This window comes from Phaseolus vulgaris, chromosome 8 (assembly GCF_051622355.1).
Source record: "Phaseolus vulgaris cultivar YP4 chromosome 8, ASM5162235v1, whole genome shotgun sequence".
NCBI lineage: Eukaryota > Viridiplantae > Streptophyta > Magnoliopsida > Fabales > Fabaceae > Phaseolus > Phaseolus vulgaris.
Window position 1 is genome coordinate 8,879,936 of NC_143505.1, and position 24,012 is coordinate 8,903,947.

The following is a 24,012-nucleotide window of genomic DNA, read 5'->3' on the forward strand; positions in this document are numbered from 1 at the left end:
AGATGAACACGAGTGACGTTCTTAGCCCACATAGACATGTCTTTCAAAATGTTCTTTAAGTTTTGTAAAATGATTAAAAAAAATAGGTGAATGTATTGTTTCCATCACAATGCAAATTTTGAAAACGAAAGTTTTTGGATGTCATGTGATTAGAACGAAATCTATAATAACTTTCAACTCCTGTAACACCTTAACATAATGGTGTGATTGAGAGGGAGAATAAATCATTATAAGAAAATACTATAACTATGTTGAATGAGAACTCAACCTTCATCATTTATGGACATATGTAGTGAATACAACTTGTTATTAACAAAATAGAATTTATATAAGAATGATCTTGAAGAAGACTACCCAATATATCATACTTCAATTCTTCTAGATGTCAACTTTTCATTCCCAATACTAAGGATAATTTAAGAAAAGTTTAATTCTAAGTTTAACAATGGAACATTATTTGGATACTCTAAAACATCCAGATATATAAAGTTTACAACTCTATAACCTTAATCGTGAAGGAGGTCGTCCATGAAGTTTAATGATGATAAGCCTAATGCAAAAATAAATAAATAAAATTAAAAGGGGATTTAATCACAATAAAAAAAAAATTAGTGATTGACTTAAAAAATGATGATTTGCAATTTGGAGTTTGATGGTAAAAAATGTATTACTTACAATTTTTATAATTTTCACTTATGACTGAACTTTCTCCAATGTTTATATAGCCTACATTTTGTAGATACACTTTTTTTTTTTTTTTTTTTATAATTTGCTATCTTGTTTGCTTTGTGCTTGATTTTTCCTATATAGTTCAGGTGGTAGTTGGTGGAGGTGCAATCAAGGTAATTCAATAGAAGCTGCTAACACCATACATTTTGTATTTGAAGTTTCAAGAAATGCATGTAATAAAAAACTAAAAAAGAATTGTTTATCTTGAAATATTTAAATGCCAAATGTTTTCTCAATTATAGTTGCGTTTAAAAGATAAAATGAGAAATAAGAATAATTATATGTGTTCTTTTATTTTAACTCGTAATAAAAAATAGTTGTGTTTTAGTTATATAATATTCACTGGATAACACAAGCATGTAATGTATCAAACGCAATATTTTTTAATTTTATACGTTATTCTTATTTTAAGATCAAAAAATGTTTTTGTGAATATTTGTGCAGGGAAGGCAGCAGATAAATCTTCTTAACTCTTTTAAAATATTAACTTTTCTATTTTAACTTTAAAATATTATTATTTTAAGGAAAAATAAGATAATTTTATTCTCTTAGAATATGTAATATAAATGTGTTTTGGTGATAATATATGTTGTCATTCTATATTCTATAGGGTAAAACCATACTGATCCAAAACAAAACAGAATTGATATCAGTGTCACATTAATTATAAATTATAAATTTTTTATCTTTTATTATTTTTCAATTGTTTCTGAATTTGTGGGTATTAAAGAAACAGTCATTAAAAAAACAAAGCCCATTCAAAAAACTAAAAAAAAAATTGTATTTAACATAAATTTGAAAACTCTAGAACTAGCGGGTTTCAAAATTCCCTAGAAGTAACGAGGGTTTGAAAACCCCGAAAATAACAGAAATTTAGAAAACTGTCAAAAAATAGTTGTTGGAATAACACATTTAAAAATTATCGATAATTCGTTAACTATACGGGATGTTTTAAGAAAAAAAAACAAATCATAATTAACACATTTAATATGGGTTAAAACTGCCGACAATACTAGATATAACCCCAATGAAAATAATTTTTCTTATATTGTTTAAAATATAATATTAATTTTGAATATCTTTATTATTAACTATAAAAGTCAACCTAAAACGTATTTATTTTATTCTATAAAATAAATAATAAGATTTCAAAACTAATCATCCACAATCAAACAGTTGCAAAGAGAGAGGAAAAAAAACTATTATAATTTGTTCGCGTTAAAACATTTTAATCTTCGAAAAAAATAAAACACAATAATTTTTAAATTAATCAATAAAAAATATAAGTATATTGTGAAAAAAAATCTTACATTTGCATACATAGATAATACTATTAATTTATTGCATATGAAAACAAAATAGCATAGCCAATGAATTGCAAATAATGGGAAAAAACCGAAATGTTTTTAATTAACATAAATAGTTACAAAATAAGGAAATGTTGTATCTTCTAAAATTAAATTATGTAAATAAAAAATAAAATAAAAAAAGTAATTTTAATTACAATAGGAACAACTTAACATAATTGAAATGACTTTATACATATGTGTGTGGGTATTTAAGAGGCCAAGTGGCAAAAGATGTTTAGTTTGTTAGTAGGCATTGACACAAAGCTAGTATACCACTTTCTCAACTTTCACGTTTCCTCGAAATTTGACCATTTACTTTCCACTCATTTCGCCTCTTCTCTCTCTCTATCGTTTTTCTCTATCATTGATATGTAACTTTTGTTATGATTTCTTTGCTTAAATCTAATTTTCCAGAACTTAAGACATTTGATGCTAATTTCACAACCCCTATCCACATTTTCATTCCCATTTTTTGGTAATGGTAAGAAATTTTGTTAATGATCATTCTTATCTTTGGATCCAATAGATTCACATACATACAAGGCTAGTGGAAGTTATTTCAGATTTCAAGCTTCAAAATAAATTATATCCACTTTTTTTGTTTTGTTTTCATTTCAAATTTTCACCCACAGTGTTAGAATTTTGATGAAAGATCAAAGTACAAAGTTTACCTATCTATGGAGATTTTGACGCCATTGTTATCGCTTGAGCTTTGTCTTTGGCAATTTCCTCACAAATTCTCTCAGATGGAATGGCAGATCCTGCTAGTGATGGGAGTCTTGAACGTGATATTGAGCAAGTTAGTTTCACCTTAATCTCAAGTTATTTTCTGAAATTGTTTTGTTTATGTCTTGTTTTTCTTCTTTTCAATGGTGATTTTTTCAAATAAGACATGTTTTGTTGATTCATTCAACTTTTGTGTTTATGTAAGATGTTGTCACATAATTGATATTTGTGATTATAATTGCAATAACAAATGCTTTGTGGTTGTTATGAGATGATATTGGTCAATTGCAACTAATTTATCATATTGTCTTTTGAAATTATGACAACAATTGCAAAAAAAAAAAAAACTGTTGTTAGTTTTGTATAGTAAAAATTTTGTGTTTCCAGTAGTTTGGTTCAAACGAGAAATGTTTATAAAATTATAATTTTTAACTAAAAATATGTGGAAATATGTTTCAATAAATCACATAATTTGTTGATATAACATTTTATTAATTTTTTTTTTTAATTTTACAAGTTAATTATCAAAATAAGTACAATTTTATAAAAATTATTAAAATATATCATATCACAATTTTAGTTAAAATATGATTATATCACATTAATAAGTTATGTTATGTTAACATGATTTTTTTATTTTAATAATTTTTTAAAATGATTTATTTATTTTAATAATTTTTTAAAATTTTATCTATTTAATAATTAATTTGTGAAATTATACTCATAAGAAATCCTATTTTGCTTCTGTGTGCATCATCACTAATGATGTTTATTTTAAATATTACAAAGATACTCACTGGCTTGAAGAAAGGAACTCAATTGATAAAGTACAGTCGAAAAACGAAGCCAAAAGTTTGCCCATTCAAACTTTCTCTGGTGAGATTTTTCTATTAAATTAAATTAAATTTAGATATAGTATTAAACATGATTATTCTAATTTCTAAAGTAAACTTGTGTATGATGATTTTGATATCTCTAAATAATTTCATGTCTAGTGAAATTAACAGGATGAGAAAACATTGATCTGGATTTCTTCTCATAAGAAGGAAAGGATTTTGAAATTATCTTCAGTTTCACAAATTATCTCTGGACAAAGAACTGTAAGTAATCTTGAATTTCATAAACTGCCATAGTATTATAAATATGTTGGGTGACATTTGTATTCATTTTACCAATGTCTCATTTTATATGACAATTTCTTTGTAGGTTGTTTTTAGAAGATATTTACAACAAGAAAATAATTATCTTTCATTTTCACTTATTTATAATAGCAGGGAGAGAACACTTGAATTGGTCAGAAAATAATAATAATAATACTTCATTCTAATTTTTTAATTTTATGTCAAATTTTAATAAAATGGTTTTATTTTTCTTATTTATAGATATGCAAGGACAAAGATGAGACAGAGACATGGTTTAGAGGCCTTAAGACATTAATTTCTACAGAAAAGTTTAATAGGCGCATTGGAAGTGAATTTTTTTATGTGAGTCTTAACAAGTATCCATTGGATGATAATTTTTCCTTAATTGGCCATTATTTATGCTATAATATAGAGTAAATAATTATTATATACACTTTTTATATTTTAATTACATTTACTTTTTTACTTTTTTTTACTATTACAATGATTTCCCTGAAGGGTGCATTAAAAATGATAATGAAATGCTTTTAAAATAAATTATGTATAAATGTATTTCAAGAAGCAATATTAATGTAATTCACTCTATATTTTATACTTTATGTTTGTTCTTATTCAAGGACTATTATTTATATATTTTCAACTAGGAGACCAATTTTTTAATTCTCAAGTTTGAAGCAAGGTTATATATGTGAATTTAAAAGTTGATTTTATTTTATTTTTCATTTTTTTTACTTTCATATGCATTCAAATGTAGGTAAACTCCAATCAAAATATGAAATGTGGGTAATACCTTGACAAAAATATAAAATAAATTTTATTAATCATCCTTTAGTATATTTACTAATACTATATATTATTACATATTACTTTTTAACAGTGATGATTGTTAACTATTATTTGAGAAAAAAAAATACTTTTGAAAATATTGATTGAGAAGGGTCTTCTTTACCTACTTAGTTTGAACTCGTGTGCGGCTATTTCTTGGATTTCAGTTGTTTTCGGGGTCTTAGTCGGGATGAGGGAGGTATGTTGGAAATGTTCTTCAATGTTTAAGTCATTATTTGATAGTTGAGTAATAAATGTTGTAAAAATGTACATTTCACCATGTGACATTCACCTATTTATAAAAGTGAGTGAGAGCATTGTTCATGTTTAACCTAGATTATCACAACTTTTTAGATTAATCATGTTTTAGTTTAAGATTATAAACTAATTAGAGTTTAATAATTAGTTTTTAATCATTACTAACTTATTTTTTATTTAGGTTATCGAGTGGGTCTCGACCTAAGCATAACCTTGGTAGTACATCTTTTTCCTCTCTTTTTTTTCCTCAACAAGTGGAGGGACGAGATTGATTATAGGGGTGAAGGAGGGGATCTATGAGGTCAGGGAGTTGGTCATATTGGTCGACCCCACACTTTAGCACTTGCCTGAAAGCAGGAGTTATTTTAGCCATTATGTCTGAAAAGAAGAAAATCATTTAGTAAAGTTAACACCGATCGAGAAAGAAATAAAAATAAAAACAAAACACACTGATTAGATCCACTCATTGTTGAGGTGAAATGTAAACAAATAGTATCTTCTAGGTGGGTAACCTTCTTAGAAACAAGTCTAGGACTTCGAAGACCTTTTTGTCTTCGACAATAATCATGGACCTTGATCACAAATGATATCGGATGGGGTCACGGATCCAATAAAATGAAAACATGGGTTTGTCCCCGTCAAAGAAGTGTTTTCGGCACGAGGGTTCCACTACCACTTTGAAAAAAAAACCTTTGAAGATTTTTGTAGGACAATATGTAAGGTGCAAACAAGCACGTACCTTCTTGACCCACTAAGGAAATCCAGCCGACCGGGATGGTTGACTAAGCACTATAATAGTGTAAGAAAATTTGGAGGAAGGATGCAAACTAAACATCTGGCATATTAGTCAGAAGGCTTGCACCAAGCCCCATGAGTTTGAATGTAGCTGAGTCTGAGTTATGTTTAGGGTGTGTAGGACACTCATGGTATACTCGTCAAAGGGTAACTGAACATGGGCATTCGAGAACATGCAATTGTACATGTAGAAAAAACCTAACGAGTTACCATCTCAGCCATGACATACGTTGTCAATGGCGATTAACCACTCAAGGGAAATGATGCCCACCTTGGCATCCCTTTGATAGTAAAAACGCACGCGGAAACAACACACACAATCACGAATCAACTGCAAAAAAATAAACAACACAAGATTTAACATGGTTCGGTCGCCAACTGCAACCTACATCCACACGAGCAACTATTAGATTTTATTTCTTTCGTGTTGCGTGCCAAATTACAAGCACAATGATGTCTTTAAATAGAGATAATAAAGGGACACAATAATTAAGCCCACTCACTAAACATGTGTCTAGTCAGTCCAACCCAATTGGTCCTGGCTTCATACCCAGCACCCTTGTGAGCATCGGTGTGCTTGCAGCATACAACTACATCATTGATGACCAAGGATACTTAGAAAAAAATTAAGTAACCTCAGTGTCTACTCACTCATATCCTGATTCGTTAGGTTCCCAACCATACCTGGTTCATCTACCTGATACTCCCTTACCCCAAAGGTTGAATTCTCCCTAGCAATGCCCACTAATTAACTACAATCCCCCAAGGAGTACTTAATTGAAGACTTTGAGATGCTAAATGAGGAAGACATAGTTAACCTCGTATATATTAAAATTCTCTACACCTAGTCACTACTCGAATTTGTAAATATTGCAAATGGTTTGATCCTTAAGGACTCACCTCTATTTACACACAATGAAAACGCCAACCTAATGATGTGCCCTTCACCTCCCAATCATTAAAGCTTTTTATCATAACAATCGAGATTGAATTGGACATGGAAGACAAAAGTGGAACAAACTTAAACTCTAATTATTTTCAGCCTCCAACCTCAAGCTAGCTAGTGGATACAAACTATAACATCTTGAATATCCAAAAACTAAAAACACCACAAGTGTTTAAATAAGAAAAAGGAATTTTTTTTCTAACTTAGCTCTTAAGGACAAGCCTATCAAGCCTATCAAGCCTAGGGGCTAGTGTATTGTACATGACTGAGATGGTCGATCGAGTTCATGCTTAAGTCAAGACCATTTTGGTAACCTAAAATGACAAATAAATCAATAACAATTAAAAATTAATTAATAAACTCTAACCGTTAGACTAAAAAGTCATGCTAATCCAAACTAAATGTGAATAATGCTCTTGTTCACTTCTATAAATAAGTAAATGTCACTTGGTGAAATGTACGTTTTTTACAACATTTACCACTCCAGCTATCAAATACTGACTTAAGCACTGAAGAACCCTTTTACAAATATCTTTCTCATTGCAACTGAGACCCCAAGATCAAGATCAAAGAAGTGACCTACATAAAGGTTAAAGTTCAGACCAAGTAGATAAAAAAATCCATTCTCATCCATAAAAAAACAAAAATAATTTAATGATAGTATATATAATAAATTTCTAAATAAAACTATTAAAATATAATTAGGTTTGAATTAAAATTACTAGTAAAGATAGCATACTTATAAGTATTTTAAATTTATAATGAATATATTCGTTATACTTTATAAAAGCATGAGTATATTTTATTAAACGACTTTTTCATTAAATTATGTTTGTAATATTTTTAAGTCTAAAAACATATTTTTTTTTCTCTTATTTGCTTAATTCATAATTTTAGACTTCATAATTTGGTTATTGTTTTAGAAAATATGCAATTTTGATTGTAATAATTTTTATTTAATCCTTGAATGTGTATATGTTGTATTTTACTTCAATTGAATCGTAGACCTAATATATCCTTATAAAATTATTCAATCAATTAAAATATAATAAATAAAAGGAAATATATAAAAATGTGAGTTGACCAATTGTCTAAAATTTAAAATTGGATGTACCAAAATTGTAGATGGAGCAAAATAGAATTACCAAAATTTTATTTAAACCATGTTTATACTGTAAGTTTTAAAAAATAATTAAAATTTTAACGAAGTAAGGATTTATATAAGTTAAAAATATATAGTGATATATTAGGCTTAAAATAGTTTATTTAGCGCACAAGGCAAGGCAAAACATCTTTTTAGGATAACATATTTGAAAATTTATCAAAAATTAAGTATAATATTTATATGTTATTTGACACATGATTTGAAAAAAAATCATGAATAAACTGAAATATACATATATGAACTAAATAATTGCTCTTCTAACATGTTATTAATTTTATTTTATATGCAGTAAGATAAATGCATTTATCTTTATTTAGAAAGACGAGTGAAAATAAAAGAGTGTAAAAGGAAAAAAATGAAAAATTAAATTATTTAGATGAAGAGAGTTAAAAATAAAGAGAAATGAGTGAAAAGTTATTCATTTCTTTGCATTTTTTATTCATTCTCTTTTAATCCAGATAATTTAACTTTTCAATTTTTTTTTTTTCACTCTTTGGTTTTCCTTCTTAATCCAGAAAAAGGTTAAGGGTCAGTGAAATGTTTGTTCTTTGTACTTGATTTCCTAATGGAAATACACCATAAACATTTTTGTATAATGTAGAATGTTTAGTTGGAGAGGGTGTTAATTGGGTACTTACAAAATTTGAACAGGATGGTATTAATTTGATCCCAAAGGGTCATCCTTTGCTCTACAATTTGCTATAAGCATTGGTGGTTTTGATTTCGCATCTCACGAGTCTTGATTGAATTTGGCAAGTACAGATGCGGGTTAGAGCGTGCTAATATGCAACCAAGAACAAGTATTGGAGATGGTTTTCGTGTGAGTGTGTCAAGTACACCTAGTGTTTCAAGTGCAGGATCAGGACCAGATGACATAGAATCACTAGGTGATGTTTATGTATGGGGAGAGGTTTGGGCAGATGGGATTTCACCTGATGGATTTGTTACTCAAGCCCCTTCCACAACAGATGTATTGATTCCCAAACCATTGGAGTCAAGTGTTGTTCTTGATGTTCAACAAATTGCATCTGGCATGCGACACATTGCTTTGGTAACAAGGCAAGGGGAGGTTTTTACATGGGGAGAAGAATCTGGGGGAAGACTTGGTCATGGAACTGATAGAGATTTTAGTCGCCCTCGTCTTGTTGAGTTTTTGGCAGTTACTAATATGGATTTTGTTGCTTGTGGAGAGAATCATACATGTGCTGTGTCTACATCTGATGATCTTTTCTCATGGGGTGATGGTACATACAATGCTGGACTTCTTGGACATGGAACCGATGTTAGCCATTGGATACCAAAGAAGGTTATTGGTCCTCTAGAAGGACTTCAAGTTATCTCTATAGCATGTGGCACATGGCATTCAGCACTAGCAACTTCTAATGGAAAACTCTTTACCTTTGGTGATGGAACATTTGGTGTGCTGGGTCATGGAAATAGACAAAGTGTGACATATCCAAAAGAGGTGCAGTTATTAAGTGGACTGAAAACTATTAAGGTTTCATGTGGAGTATGGCATACTGCAGCCATTGTAGAGGTTACTTTTCAATCTGGCTCGAATGTTTTATCCAGAAAGCTTTTCACTTGGGGAGATGGTGACAAATATCGTTTGGGACATGGAAATAAGGAAACATACCTTCAACCAACTTGTGTCTCTACACTTATTGAATATAATTTCCACCAAATAGCATGTGGACACACTATGACTGTTGCCCTAACTACATCTGGTCATGTCTTCACTATGGGAAACACTGAAAATGGTCAACTAGGAAATCCTTTTGCTGATGGAAAAGTACCAATCCTAGTGCAAGATAAGTTAGTGGGTGAATTTGTTGAGGAAGTATCGTGTGGATCTCATCATGTTGCGGCCTTAACATCAAGAAGCGAACTATATACATGGGGGAAAGGTGCTAATGGAAGATTGGGACATGGAGACATAGAAGATAGAAAGTCTCCAACACTAGTGGAAGCCTTGAAAGATAGACATGTAAAGAACATTTCATGTGGCTCAAACTTTACATCTTGCATATGCATTCATAAATGGGTCTCTGGAGTTGACCAATCTATATGCACTGGTTGTAGACTGCCATTTGGTTTCACTAGAAAGAGACATAATTGTTATAACTGTGGATTAGTGCATTGTCATGGTTGCAGTTCAAGAAAGGTACTAAAAGCAGCCTTAGCTCCAACACCAGGAAAACCCCATCGTGTGTGTGACTCTTGTTATAATAAGCTGAAAGCTGTTGAGGCATGTAGTAGTGCAAATCTTAATAGAAAAATCACTAGTACTATTTCTGCACCTCGCATTTCCATAGATTCCAGGGAAAGATTCGGCCAAGGAGAAATCAAATCTTCAAGACTCATTTTGCCTCCCATCACAGAACCAGTCAAATATCATCAAATGTTGACTAATAAGCTGGGAAGCAGATATGATTATCCTTCCCTCACTCCATCTTCCCAAATTCCATCACTTCTACAATTGAATGACATTGCATTTCCAAATTCAATCAGTTCCTCTCAAAATATTTTGAAGTCTGCTATATCTTCTAATCCACCACCAATTTCACCTACCCTTGCAAGACCATCATCTCCTGCAAGAAGGCCAAGCTCACCACGTTCTCGAACTCCAGGATTTTCTAGAAGTCTCCTTGAAAGTTTGAAGAAGACAAATGAACTTTTGAATCAAGAAGTTTCAAAGTTGCAAAACCAGGTCAATTTTACTACACTGTCTTTGAATCTCATTCAAATAGTATCACTGCTATGTTTATGGATGTTCTTTTCATTCAGATACGAAATTTGAAGCAGAAAAATGGCAAGGAAATTGAAAAGTTTCAGAAATATGTTAGTGAAGTTACCTCCTTAGCTGTAGAGGAATCTTCTAAACATAAATCTACGAGAGAGTTTTTTAAGTCCACCATAGATCAGGTATTTTTTGTTCTATAAATTCCAAGGTTATACTTCAACTTGAGGATTTCTCAATATTTATTTTCATTGCTCCAAATCGTCATAAATAAACAAATCAACATGGTAATCTAAAATCATATTGGGAACATGTTAACCATTTTCCATGCACTTCTTTTTTTAAAACTAAAATTCAAATATTTTTTCTTATTATAATATACTTTTTTTTCCCATGGAAAAAATAATAAATGGAGATGATTTAAATAACTTTTGAAAATTCACATCCAAAAACAATAATTCCAGGGTAAATAAAAATATGAGTTCATAAAAAGATGTTCGGAATGATATAGTAAAATGTATAAATATATAAAATTTTAATTAAGGTATATGCTGATAAAAAAAATTAATAATATTATTATAGAAGCATACAACAAGTTGAATTAACTATAAACATGTTTATTTGTTTATGTTGCAATATATAAACACACTCAAATTCTTAAATGCATAATTTGAGTTTGTTTTTATAGTTTTAACTCTTAATCATGTCATTGAATGAATAAAAGAATATTTCAATTAGAAAGGGAGATGAAAAGTAATAAAAGCATAAGTGAATTCATCAAATTTTCTTACAGAATCTTTCACTTAGTTTACTTGTTTTTCATTTTATCCAGTTGAAGGAAATGATGGAGAAGTTGCCACCAGAAGCTTTAGAAGGTGAAAATTGGAAAACAATACTTACTGCAGCTGAAGATTTTCTGAGAGATAATGTAGAATCTGAAACACCAGCCATGTCCTCAAGTGCCAATTTTGAACAACAAAATGTTCCTCATTCACTTGACTCAAATGATAATTCTTCTAAATTGCAAGAACAAAAAATAGAAGAAAATGCTGAAACTGAAGGAGATGAATCATCATCACGAGATGAAGCAAATGTTCTTCAAAAAACTAGCTCATCTTTATCAAACAATGACGCATCAATGTCTTCACAAAACTCTCTAAATTATTCAAAATCCCAAGTCTCCTCAAGATCAATTAAAGAAGGAGAAACACAAGTCATTGAACAATTTGAACCTGGCGTATATGTAACATTAATCGTAAAGCCTAATGGTGTCAAGGTTTTCAAACGGGTTAGATTCAGGTTAGTTACTTTTTTTTTATCCAGTAAATTCTATATTTTCAATTTCTATGTCAACATGCATTGTGATTATGTTTGAATTGTTATATCTAATAAAAGATTAATAAATACATTGCATGAATGATATGATCAATAAGGTATTAGGTTTGCTAGCTACCCACTAACTATGTCATCTTCATTTTATAAATAAAATTCACAAAATTTGTATAAATCATTTTTTTTAGTTTTCTTATCACTAACATCATCATGTTTGTACAAGTTCTTAGTTGATTAATTATAAGAATTTTTTTATGTGACATATGTTAATAAATTTTTTGCAATTATTCTATCTTAATGTATCAAATATTATGAAAAAGATATTTTGTACATTCAAGACATGTTTATTGTTTATATACCATCAAATTGGAGATATATGTTTCTTATAATTTATTACTATATGTTATGTTTATCTATCAATAATTACACTAAATTATTATCTTATTTACATTAATATATTTTTTATATACCTATATATGAAAAATATAATAAATTTAATATAATATTTTTAATTTTTTAAGATAATTCTATATATTTTGTTTGTAGTAAACGAAGGTTCCATGAACATCAAGCAGAAGAATGGTGGAATGCAAACAAAGATAAGGTGCTTAAGAAATATAGTATTTTAGCAGCTACAAAATCTGAAGGTTCGGCGTCATCTAACACTCTACCACCACCTGCAGAAGAAAATAGTGTGGCAATCTCTTCCTAAATCTAAATCCTAGTTTTAAGTAGCATCACCTTAGTTTTGATCAAATGATAAATTATAGAAAATACAATTAATGTTTCATACGTAGTGAAGAATGTATCTAGGTATATTAATTTAAGAGTTTTGTAGATTGTGAAAGTGGTGTACATGATGGTGAAAGAAATATTTAATAATATTTGAAAAATGTGCACTGGTCAATACTAAAATAAGTTCAATTTTTCAGGATGAATTTTCATATAAAATATTGTTAGTAATAATTTCGCCTCGATAAAAAGGAGTGACATTATTTCTAACAAGTTTATCCAATGAAAATAAGTTTTCATGTGAGGTTAACATCAATAAGCTTAAAATTCAAACCTTGCCTTAAGTAAAGAATCTTAACATGACTTGTATAAAGAAATCAACTCCTTAGAAAGGCAAACAAAAATATTGAATTGCATTAATTATTTTAAATATTGTATATAATTATTGACTCAAAGTCTTTAAGGTTTGATATCTTTTAGCATTACAAAATTTTCTCTTATTTTTTACAAATGAAATGCATGTCATGAAATATGAAAAAAACTTTATTATAATTTTGGTGACGTGAAGGTGAAAGGTGAAATATAATAAAGAATATTTTTTTTAACTAAAGCCTACTCATTACACTAATGATTTGTTTGAATCACGGAGTGTATTCGAGAAAGTAGATTTGAGATTATCAAAAGTCAGAAGAGTGTTTTTCCTGAGTTTATCAAAAGCTTCTGCAATGGTAGAATTTGAGGCTTGGAACAATGAAATTTGGGAATGGAATTTCGTCTGGAGAAGGAATATTTTTGAATGGGAAAAGAATTTAGTGTGTCTACTTCTTCGGGAAGTCCAGGGTGTGAGTGTTGACTTGGAAAAGGAAGATAGATGAGTGTGGAAGGAAGGGGAGGAGTCAGGATATACGGTTAAATCTAGGTATCTCCGTCTATCCACAGTCATAAGTATTTTGTTATACACTCTATAAGCATGACTAGTTAAGGAATAACCAAGAAAGATACCACTATCTGCTTTTTCATCAAACTGGTCAAGGTTTCCCTTTCCATTATTTAAAATGTAACACTTGCAGTCAAACACTTTTAGATGATCAATGTTGAGTTTTCTTCCATTAAACAGTTCATAAGTGGTTTTCTTCAAAATTGATCTAATGAGGACCATGTTCATCACATAGCAAGTTGTGCTAACAACATCAATCCAAAAATAGTTTGGCAAAGAAGACTCACTCAAAATGGTTATAACAAGTTCCTCAAGAAACCTGTTCTTCCTTTCCACAACCCCATTTTGTTGGGAAGTCTTAGGAGCAAAAAAGTTATGGAAAATACCAAGTTTTTCATAAAAAACCACTGAATTTTTCATTTTGAAATTCCCCCCCATGATCACTACGAATGACACAAATGTTACTCCAACACATGTTTTGTAATCTCTTGGCAAGCTTTTTGAATGCAGAAAATGCATCACTCTTGGATTACAAAAATAGTGTCCGTGTGAACCTAGATAAATCATCAACAATAACAAGTGCATAGTAGTTCCCACCAAGGCTCATGGTTCTTGAAGGACCAAACAAATCCATGTGCAGCAGTTCAAGGGGTTTAGAAGTTGAAACAATATTTTTTCAGTTTGAAAGAATGTATGATTTGCTTCCCCTTTTGACATGCTTCACATATGCGGTCTTTCTCAAACTTGAGTTTGGGTAAACCTATTACAAAATCTTTTGAGATCAACTTATTTAGATTATACATGTGAATGTGCGCTATCCTTCTATGTCATAACCATGATTCCTCATATTTGGTTATAAGGCAACTAATAGATGCAAAATGTGAGATATCAAGTAGATAGACATTGTTGATCCTTTTACCAATCAACAAAACTTCCAGTGATTTGGGCAGCCGTATCTCTCATGTGTTGGGCTTGAAGGTTATTTGATAACCTTTGTCACACAGTTGGCTTATGCTTAGGAGACTATGCTTTAGACCTTTCACAAATAACACATCATGGATAAAAAAGGTATTCTTGTCTCCAATGGTTCATCTTCCAAGAATTTTTCCTTTGTTGTTGTCCTCATATGTCACATGACCTTCTTGCTTCAAGAGTAGATTGACAAACTTGTTTTTGTCCTCTGTCATGCGCTTAGAACAACCACTGTCCAGGTACCACATGTGCTTAGTTGTCATCAAAGAACCCTGCAAGAAACAAGATCAAGGAGCAAAATTTGATCCCCTTTTAAATTTGGTTCATGGACATTAACTAGAACATTAAGATCCTTAGAATTCTTAGGAACCCACTTTAAAACACCTTTGGGAACAGAAAATTTCCTTACTATGCAGAATCTAACAGAGTGGTCTCTCTTCATGCAGTAAAAGCACGAAACAACCGATTGTTTCGACAAAACAATCGATTGTTTTTCAAAGAAACTAGAAAAAAGGCTTTGAAAGTAATGTGTTCTTGATGTTTAGATTAAAACCCAATCCAGCTTTGCAAAAAACACATTTTTGAGATGCAAAAACAGTTTCAAAGTTTGATTGGTCTTTGTAAAACTTGTCCACGGTTTTTAAAAGATAGGGGACTTTCTTTTGAAGTGATTCACAATTTTCACAAAAGCTAAAATCACACTTGCAAGAAGAGTTTTTGTAAATCATTTCCAGATTTTCAAAATCAGTTTTTAAATTGTTCAACTCTTCTTCCAAGGCCTTGACTTTGTTTTCCAATCAATTATTCACGTCTTTCAACCGGTTATTCAAAAGGGCCAACCTATTAGCTTCTTCATGAGTCTCTTTAAAAGCATCAAAAAGTTGGCTATAATTTTCAAAGTTTATGGAAATGCTGGAACTTACACTGCTTGTTTTTTGTTCTTCCTTTGCCATCAAACATAAATTGGCTTCTTCATCTTCCTTTGATAATGAGCTAGAGGATGAATCATCATTATCTTGCCAAGCAAATGTAGGTTCTTCTAGCTTTGCCCTTCTTTTCAAATTTCTTGCTTGCTCCTTTCTCCTTGCTTTCATTGTTAGGATAATCGGCCTTGATATGACCCTGTTTACCACATCCAAAACAAGTATAGTTTGTTGAATTGAAATCATTCAATTTCTTACTGTTATACCTATTTGAAGATTGATTTTTGTCCCGATTGTTCTTTTTCAAGAATTTGTTGAACTTTCTTGTGAGCAAGTTGAGAGTCTCACCATCATTACACTCACTTGAGTCTTGACCATCCCTATGACCAGCAACTCTTAAAGTAATGCTTTTCATATGCTTTCCTTCATGTTCTTGGTCATTTAGTCGGTTCATCTTAAAGTTCATGCTCCCTTAGCTTACCAAATAAGGAGGTTGCGGTCAATGTTGTCAAATCCTTGGATTTAGAAATTGCAGTGACCTTTGGTTGCCAAGATCTATCTAAGAATTTGAGGATCTTGATGTTTAGCTCCTCCCTTTCAAAATCTTGCCAAGGCTGATGAGGTGGTTCACAATGTGGGTGAATCTTTTTTGTACATCCGAGATGGTTTTCTCTTTAAGCATTCTGAACATTTCATATTCTTGAATTAGAGCATGCTTCCTTGCTCTCTTCACATCAATGATGCCTTCATAGGTAACCTCAAGGATGTCCCACATCTCCTATGCTGAAGCACATTGTGAGACCCTGAAAAACTCATCAGAATTTAGAGCAAAAGTGATGATGTTCTTAGAAATACAATCATATTGAGCTTTTTTACTTTCACTCTTAGTCTATTGGGACCAAGGTTTCTCAATGAAAACATCATCCTTTTCAATTTGGGAACAAAAGGGTCATTTACAATAGCATCCCAGATTCCTCTATCAATTGATTCAACACAGATTTTCATTCTAATCTTTCAGAATTGATAGTTCAGTCCACAAAACAAAGGTGACCTGTTTATTCAAGCACCCTTCTCAAAGGGTAGTTTTTCAACCATTTAAAAATATTTTAGGATTAAAAACTTAAATGACTTTCAATAACTCAGCTCCTGATGCCAATTTTAAAATTAGAGGCCTTAAACAAGAGAGGGGTGAATTGTTTTTGAAGATTTTCGCAAGTATTGAAGGTAGAGTGAAAGGGTATGAATAATCAATCAATTAGAAATATGTTCAACCAATAGAAAACTTGTTTTAAGTTTGATTCCAGAAAATAAAGTTGTTGTTTTTATGAAACAACCGATTGTTTATACTAGCAGATTTGAAAACCAAAGATAAAAAAGTTTAATCAGTGTAAGATTGAGAGATTCACACAAGATGTTTATACTAGCTCGCTCTTAACCAAGAGCTACATCTAGTCCTCAGCTATGTAATTAAACCTAGATTACAAACCACACACCAAAAGTGATGATCTTGAACCCCTCAAGAACACACACCACTTTTGGCAAAACCACACAGTTTCCATAAACACCTTGTGAAATTGCACCACACTAGAACACACAAAAATACAATATTCAGAGAAGAAGGGAATAGAATACACCTGGGTAAATCAATGATTAAAGTTCAGAATTACAAGACAATCCTATTCCACACTTGAGATGATAAAAAAGCTCTTTGAAATCTTGAAAACTATTTTTGATTGATCTCTCTTTCTTAGTTAATGCATAGGAGCGTAAAACAACCTTTTTATACTTCAATTAGATGGTTAAAGCAGTAAATTATTTACCGAAAGTTGTTGGAATAATTTAAAACAAATTGGAACATCCTAACAAAATTTTGTTAACGTTTTCAAAAAAACAAAAAACCAGTTGAATTCTCGAAACAACCAGTTGAATCAGTTTTACAGCAAAGTCAAAACAAAGTCAAGCTTTTCAAACTCATTTTAAAAGTCACTAAATGTCAAACAATCGGTTGAATCGATATTTCAACAGTTTGAAATTTCACACTCTTTATAAAACTCATATTTTTCAAAAGGATTAAGATTCAATTAACTTTGGATCATCTTAAAGAGTGGATTAACAAATTCAAAGACTACTACACACACACAACCAACAACAAGGTCTTCAAGCATTTCTCTTGAACTAACTTTATAAGATAATTTATCCTTTAGTTCCATCTTGTTTAGTTTAATGACATACATAGGATTTGTTATGTATTTCCTTAATATTATGTTGATTTCCATAGGAAGGAGGTAATGCCACTTCATAATTTATTGGGTTGATTCTTTTGGTAGCCTAATATAGTTCAATGTAATTAGGAGTCAACTTTTTTTCTTTTCCATTTTATAGCTACACCTATAATGGGAATAAATCATAAGAATATGTGATTTGCAACTTCAAACTTTAATGGTCATCTCTCTTATCTACGTATGATTTATATCTACTCAATGATGTTCTCATCATGTCTTGAATTTCTTTAAACTTCTCATTAGTAAGGAATCATGAGTGAACTTGTTAGACATTTCTTCATCTAGTTAAAAAATTGTTCACGTTGATTTGTCCAAGTGAATGACTAATTATTGCGAGTTAACTAAGTCAAAGGTGTTACAATTTTCGAGAATCCTTCAACAAATCTCCAATAGTATCAAGCTAATCTCACAAAACTTCAAATTTTAGTTACTATATTAAGATGCTTTGATTTCATTATTGCCTATACTTTGGAAGGATCCACTAAAAATCCTTCATTTGACACCACATACCCCAAAATCATTAGTTTTTTCATCCCCTGCTTACTTATTCAACTCGACACGCTCAGTCAAAGTAATTTAATAAGGAGAAATTTTTTTTCTACCAAGCGACAACTCTGGAAAAATATTTCTCTAAGAATTTGCTCTATAAACGTTTTTAGTTAAACTCCTTTGTTCTCCTCTAGCCTCACTTTTTTTTTCAAGTTTCATTCCACCAAATATCTTTTAAGAACTATATAGCAAAGGTCATTTCCCTCTCTTCAAGGTTTTCACAAATCCATCAGATTTTGGTTGACAATAAATTTTGGAAGATTGTTTATCATGAATTCCAATAAACCAACATACATAAAGGGGGAGTATGTTGATTGAACCTTATTGCAACTACATTTAATTGATTAATATCAACTTATTGTCTATTCATAACATTTCATAGTTGTTGAAATGTGACAACCATCTTTTCGATAGTTCTTTCTACTTGTCTCATATCAAATGTTGGGCTTGAGGTAGCTGGGTTTGTATAGACCATTTATATTTTATAGATTATTTATAATACTATTTTTTAATATAAAAATAAAATATTCTAATAATAATAAAATAAATAAATCTCTAAATAATCATAGCATATCATAACAATTAACTTCACACAACACACAACGTTACCCATTATGGACCTTTCTCCTCATGTATTATTTAATGAATATGACCAACTTTGTAACCACATGTAACATCTCACAATTTTTATTAGTTAATTACTATATTTTCTTATCAAATACAATGATCCTAAGGTTTTTTCTATTAAAAATTGTAAAATAAATGTCTTAAAAATAATGTGTTCTTTTAAGTTTTTTAAATCCAAACAAAATCCAAAATAAAATTCCTATAAGTTAATTCCCTGTTACCTAAATTAACTCTTCGAATGAAGATAATTACAAAATAAATATTTAAATAAGTTAAGATCAGAGACACCTCTCAACAAAGATAATTACAAAACAAATAAATCAATATAAAATGATAAATGTTTTTTTTCTCTTAACTTAATGGTTGTATTAGATTAAGGCTAGTGGTATTTTAAAAATATTCTAAAAATCCTTTGTTTCTTTTTCATGCTCTTTGTACTCTATCTCTTTCTCTCTTTTATTATTTTCAATGTGGTTCATTCACTTTTTATTTATTTATAGGTTGGTAAAAAAATTTAATTTATTGTTTTTTCTTTTAATCGTGATTACATGAAAAGATAATACTATATTTTCCTTATCTCAATATAAAACTTGCATGATTATATTTTTGTTCTTTTATCAATTAAATAGTTATTTGATGTTGTTTCACATATATAACATATTAGAGACATCAAAATAATAAAATATTTAAATTATATAATAATAATGTGATTCAAAACATTGTATTGCAAAATATTATATTATAAATTTGGATGTTACAACTTGTCCTTCTAGACATTTCAAGTAATAAATTCAATTCATATGGGAGAAGCTATAATATGTCAAGATCATTGAAGACTTTAAGATGATAAGAAGAATGACATGGTCTGGTGTCTTTTGTGGTGGCTTGGAACCTAAAGAGAAGTTCTCACCCAAAACCTACCATGTATCGATAAGTATATGGTATATGGTAAAAAAATGGGCACTTACAACCAGATCCAAACAATTCCTTGTATCCCTAGAATTCTACTCCCTTATATCCGACAATAAGGAATTACACCTTTAAAGTCAAGCTTCCTTACTCAAATTTCATACTCTATAGTGAATTGAATTCAATAGTGGAAGACTATGACTTTGTCATGGTTGTCCATGAGCACCCCTTTTAGAGAGTAATATGACCAACTAAGATATGAGTTTTACAAAACTAAAGAAACCTTAAAACAAGCTCTAAAAGATTGCAAGCATGTCAAAGCCCTAAAATGGTGGAGGATTGCAAAATGAAATGTTGAACTTTTCCATCATACTACACTTCTAAAATGTCCATCATCGCCACCTAAATTCATGGAGATCTCTTCAGATGTTGATGGTTATACCCCTTATGTTGGTGTTAAACAAAGGGAATGAACTTTTGAGAAAGAAGGTAAAGAAACATGAATTAGCCCAAGGGAACAACACAACCAACATTTACAAATGAAATGGAGCAAAACACATAAAGATGAGTTTTTTTTTTTTTTAATGAAAGTTTTTAGATGCAACTTGTAAATCTCATTACATTGATATGAAAGTTTCTTCTAAATACAATTATAAGTTTGTTGAATTATCAAACTATTAAGATTCCCTTTTTACTGCAAATAAAAACTAAGTTGTACACCACGAATGACACATTTAGTATTTTAAAACATTTTAAAAAGATTTATAACTTTTGAAAAGCTTTTCTTAAATAAATCAATTTAAAATATTTGAGTCCAAAAAACTAAATCAAGAAAAACATACAAAGATGACAAAATAAAATATAAGAATGAGAAGAAAGACACAATAAGTTTTATACTCATTTGATTCTTCTCAAATCTACATCCTATTACAATATCCCCAATTTGAGAATGATTGATTTCACTATCTTGGTATAGGTTGATTGAAAACAAACTTTACATGCAACGCATGCAATCACACAAGTATTGAACAAATATATTGAAATCATATTAAGAGAGATACAAACCATAATGAAAGAGCCTATTGCAAAGAAACATCAAACTTGAGTGTAAAAATAATCACAAGAGTTTAAAATAACCCTAAACCAATCACCTAAAATGACAACTATTCCAAAATTTAAGAGCAAAAGAGAAAAGAAGAATACCATCAAAGTGCCTTTAAAAGAATTGTTAGATTTAGAAATTATTTGCAAGTTATATCAAAGATTCTTAGAGTGTTTTTTTTAAGTAAGAGAGAGATTATTGAATGTTTTGAATGATTATTAGAATTATTACTTTGAGAAAACACTAAAAACATATCTACCAATATAAAAAAGGAACATAAATCCATATATAATTACCATCAAAATATATAAGACTTTGAACAAATTACTCTCAACCCCAACAGAAAGAATTAGTTACTCATGGTGGTCATTACATTCACCAAAGCCAAAGAAAGAGATCTGGAACGTTTCGACGACCTCTTTTAGGGTTTATTTCCGTTGGTTCCCCTTCTGGGTCACACTTTTCTCTTTGCCTTACACCTTTAATTAATTTAATTGAGCCTGAACTAAGTGACATCTCTATTCATAATATATTCATTTGCTTCATCCCTCCTTAAATCTATGAAAGTAACATAAATTTGGGAATAAATGGTTCTATTTATCTCATAACTCTAAAATATATTATTAAATTCTATTTTTTCAAATTAGGGTTGAGTGATAGCTTAATCCACAACTAAAATCAATAAATGTCCAACTTTTTGCATGAAATTTCATTAAATAATGACACTTATCAATGGACATAATGCATAGTCTAAGTCAAACCTAATAACGTGCATGAATCACATTCCATCACTCATGAAAGCAATAATGCACAAGATTATAGTGACTTTGGTCTATTATAAAAACAAAATTGATAAACCAGAGAGTCTTAACCTGATCAACATTGTATTATTCACTTTGATTTTTTATTCTAAAGTTATTGTATTTTTTTTTGTTTTTTGCTCCAATCTCCCTTATGCATTTAATCTGATAATGCATTTTAGTCAAGCATAAACATATTTCCTTATATGTTTGTGATATTTTCTTCTTTATTAAATATCCTTCACGATTTCATAAATGGTTTTGAAACCTCTATGGTTGATAACTAAAAAATGTCTTTCACGGTAAAGAAGGGATATTGTTAGATAAAAGTTAAACAAACCTTTATTTGTAATTTTGATTAGTGCAAACAATATTTAGAACTCATCTTAAAGAGGACAAGTAATTAATATCAATGTCGGATAATCATATAACAAGTAGTAGGATTATTTGTCTCTATGTATAAACCTTACATGTGTTTGTTTAACAAAAAATGTGTCTAATAAATGTTATAACTTATTAGAATTATCATTTGAAGCAGATCTACTATAACCACACTTTTGTATTAAATAATTTTAAATATACAAGTTAATATCCACTCAAGTTTTTACATTCCTAAGTCTTAGAGTTTAACACGCTCTTGAAGTCAAAACATATCAAAATGTGTGCTTTGTAGAAAAGGACTAACTATTGCATCTACTCCTTTGATGCCCCTACTTTTTAGTGTACACAAAAGTAACTACACTAGAAAAAGGTAGGAAGATAAAATGCATTAGTTATCAACTTAAAAGTCTCCATGAACTAATTACATTTAATGAAAAATATAAAGCATTAAAAGCTTATATTTGCCTATGTAGACAATAAAGTAAAATGCATAATAAGAAGAACGACAAAAACTACAATATCTCAAATTGTGACAAACTTTTAACTCCTGAATGTATAAAGAATAAAAACACAATACAAATTACAAAAACTGAAAACAGACAAGCATACTCATGAATATACTTTAGATACTAATAAGCTGGTTGAGAAAATAAATTATCTTTAAAATGTCTTCAACCTTTATATTCTTCGTAAAGTAATTTTTTTTATAATCTCTCTATGTTATATCTTTGAGAATGTTACTTGGACTAAGAGAAACTTTGAAACTTTGTGTCCATCTTCATCCTTCATTTAATATTGTTGTGTTATAAGGTTAGAGTAACTTATTGTTTAAAAAATACTTGTCGTGGTATAAGAGTTTTAAGAAGCTACTAAAAAAAAGCATGTAATTAGGTTGAAGGTGTTAAACAAAGAATACACCATGTACAATAATATCAATGACAATATAATATAAAAAACATTATGATTTATTTCCTAAAATTATGAATAAGTTTTGAAAAAGTAGAAAGTAGTAAGTTTATTTTAAAAGTGAGATTACTTTTAATTATTTTATAAGTAAAGAAATCACTCATGCTTAAACATTAAATATGAAATATATGTTTCTTTTTACCTTCATTTCCATTCTTAAAATGAATAAACATAAAAATAATTATTTGATAATTTAAATTCTTAAGCAATATCATATATCCAATTAGAAAAAGGAGAGAAGAAAATCACTTAAGTAATTGAATGAAATGAATAGTAACATATCTTTCTACATTAGGTTTTATCCTATTTTTACAATATAATAAAATTGTTCCATCTTCTTGTATTGTAGCATACATCACCAAATTCAAACGGCTTTCTCGCACTCCATTTTCTTGTATTATACCATGTATCATCACCAAATTCAGAAAGATATCACCGATTTAAAGTATAACCTTACAAAAGTAAAAAAAATAATAAAATTTTTAAAATTGAAATGACGCAACTGAATGAGAGTTAAATGTTATATTTTATTTTAAACCAGCTATCATGTTACACTAATTTTGTAAAATGCTGATAAACAGAACACATTTTTCCCTAATAAGCACAACGTGATTCGAATTCTAATGCTCCCACTATCCAATTATTTTTATTATCATCCTTAGTGACGTCAGACTTATGTAATAAAACATTACAATATAATTAATAATTAACTAAGAACAGTTGTTTTTGAGAAAAAAAAGGAAGAATAGGCTGTATCTAAATTTATTTTTTTCCCGTTCCAAAAAAGAAAAGTTTATTAAATTTACACAATATTTTTTTTTTCTC

General features: G+C 29.7%; 1 protein-coding gene across 1 annotated transcript; it reads left to right on the forward strand.

Moving 5' to 3' along the window:
- Positions 1 to 2,769: 2,769 nt before the first annotated feature.
- Positions 2,770 to 12,719, forward strand: LOC137825690 (PH, RCC1 and FYVE domains-containing protein 1-like). Its single transcript, XM_090294007.1, has 9 exons — positions 2,770 to 2,877; positions 3,594 to 3,680; positions 3,812 to 3,904; positions 4,011 to 4,097; positions 4,187 to 4,302; positions 8,698 to 10,645; positions 10,723 to 10,860; positions 11,508 to 11,974; positions 12,554 to 12,719. The coding sequence occupies exons 1-9, from the start codon at positions 2,830 to 2,832 to the stop codon at positions 12,717 to 12,719; spliced, it is 3,150 nt and encodes a 1,049-aa protein (XP_090150133.1). The 5' UTR covers positions 2,770 to 2,829.
- Positions 12,720 to 24,012: the final 11,293 nt, after the last annotated feature.

Excerpts from the sequence above, each read along its gene's own strand:
- LOC137825690 (XM_090294007.1), top strand. The coding sequence starts at position 2,830 with ATGGCAGATCCTGCTAGTGATGGGAGTCTTGAACGTGATATTGAGCAA. Across the intron at positions 4,098-4,186 it reads GGGAGAGAACACTTGAATTG|ATATGCAAGGACAAAGATGA; the intron begins GTCAGAAAATAA and ends TCTTATTTATAG. Across the intron at positions 10,861-11,507 it reads TTAAGTCCACCATAGATCAG|TTGAAGGAAATGATGGAGAA; the intron begins GTATTTTTTGTT and ends CATTTTATCCAG.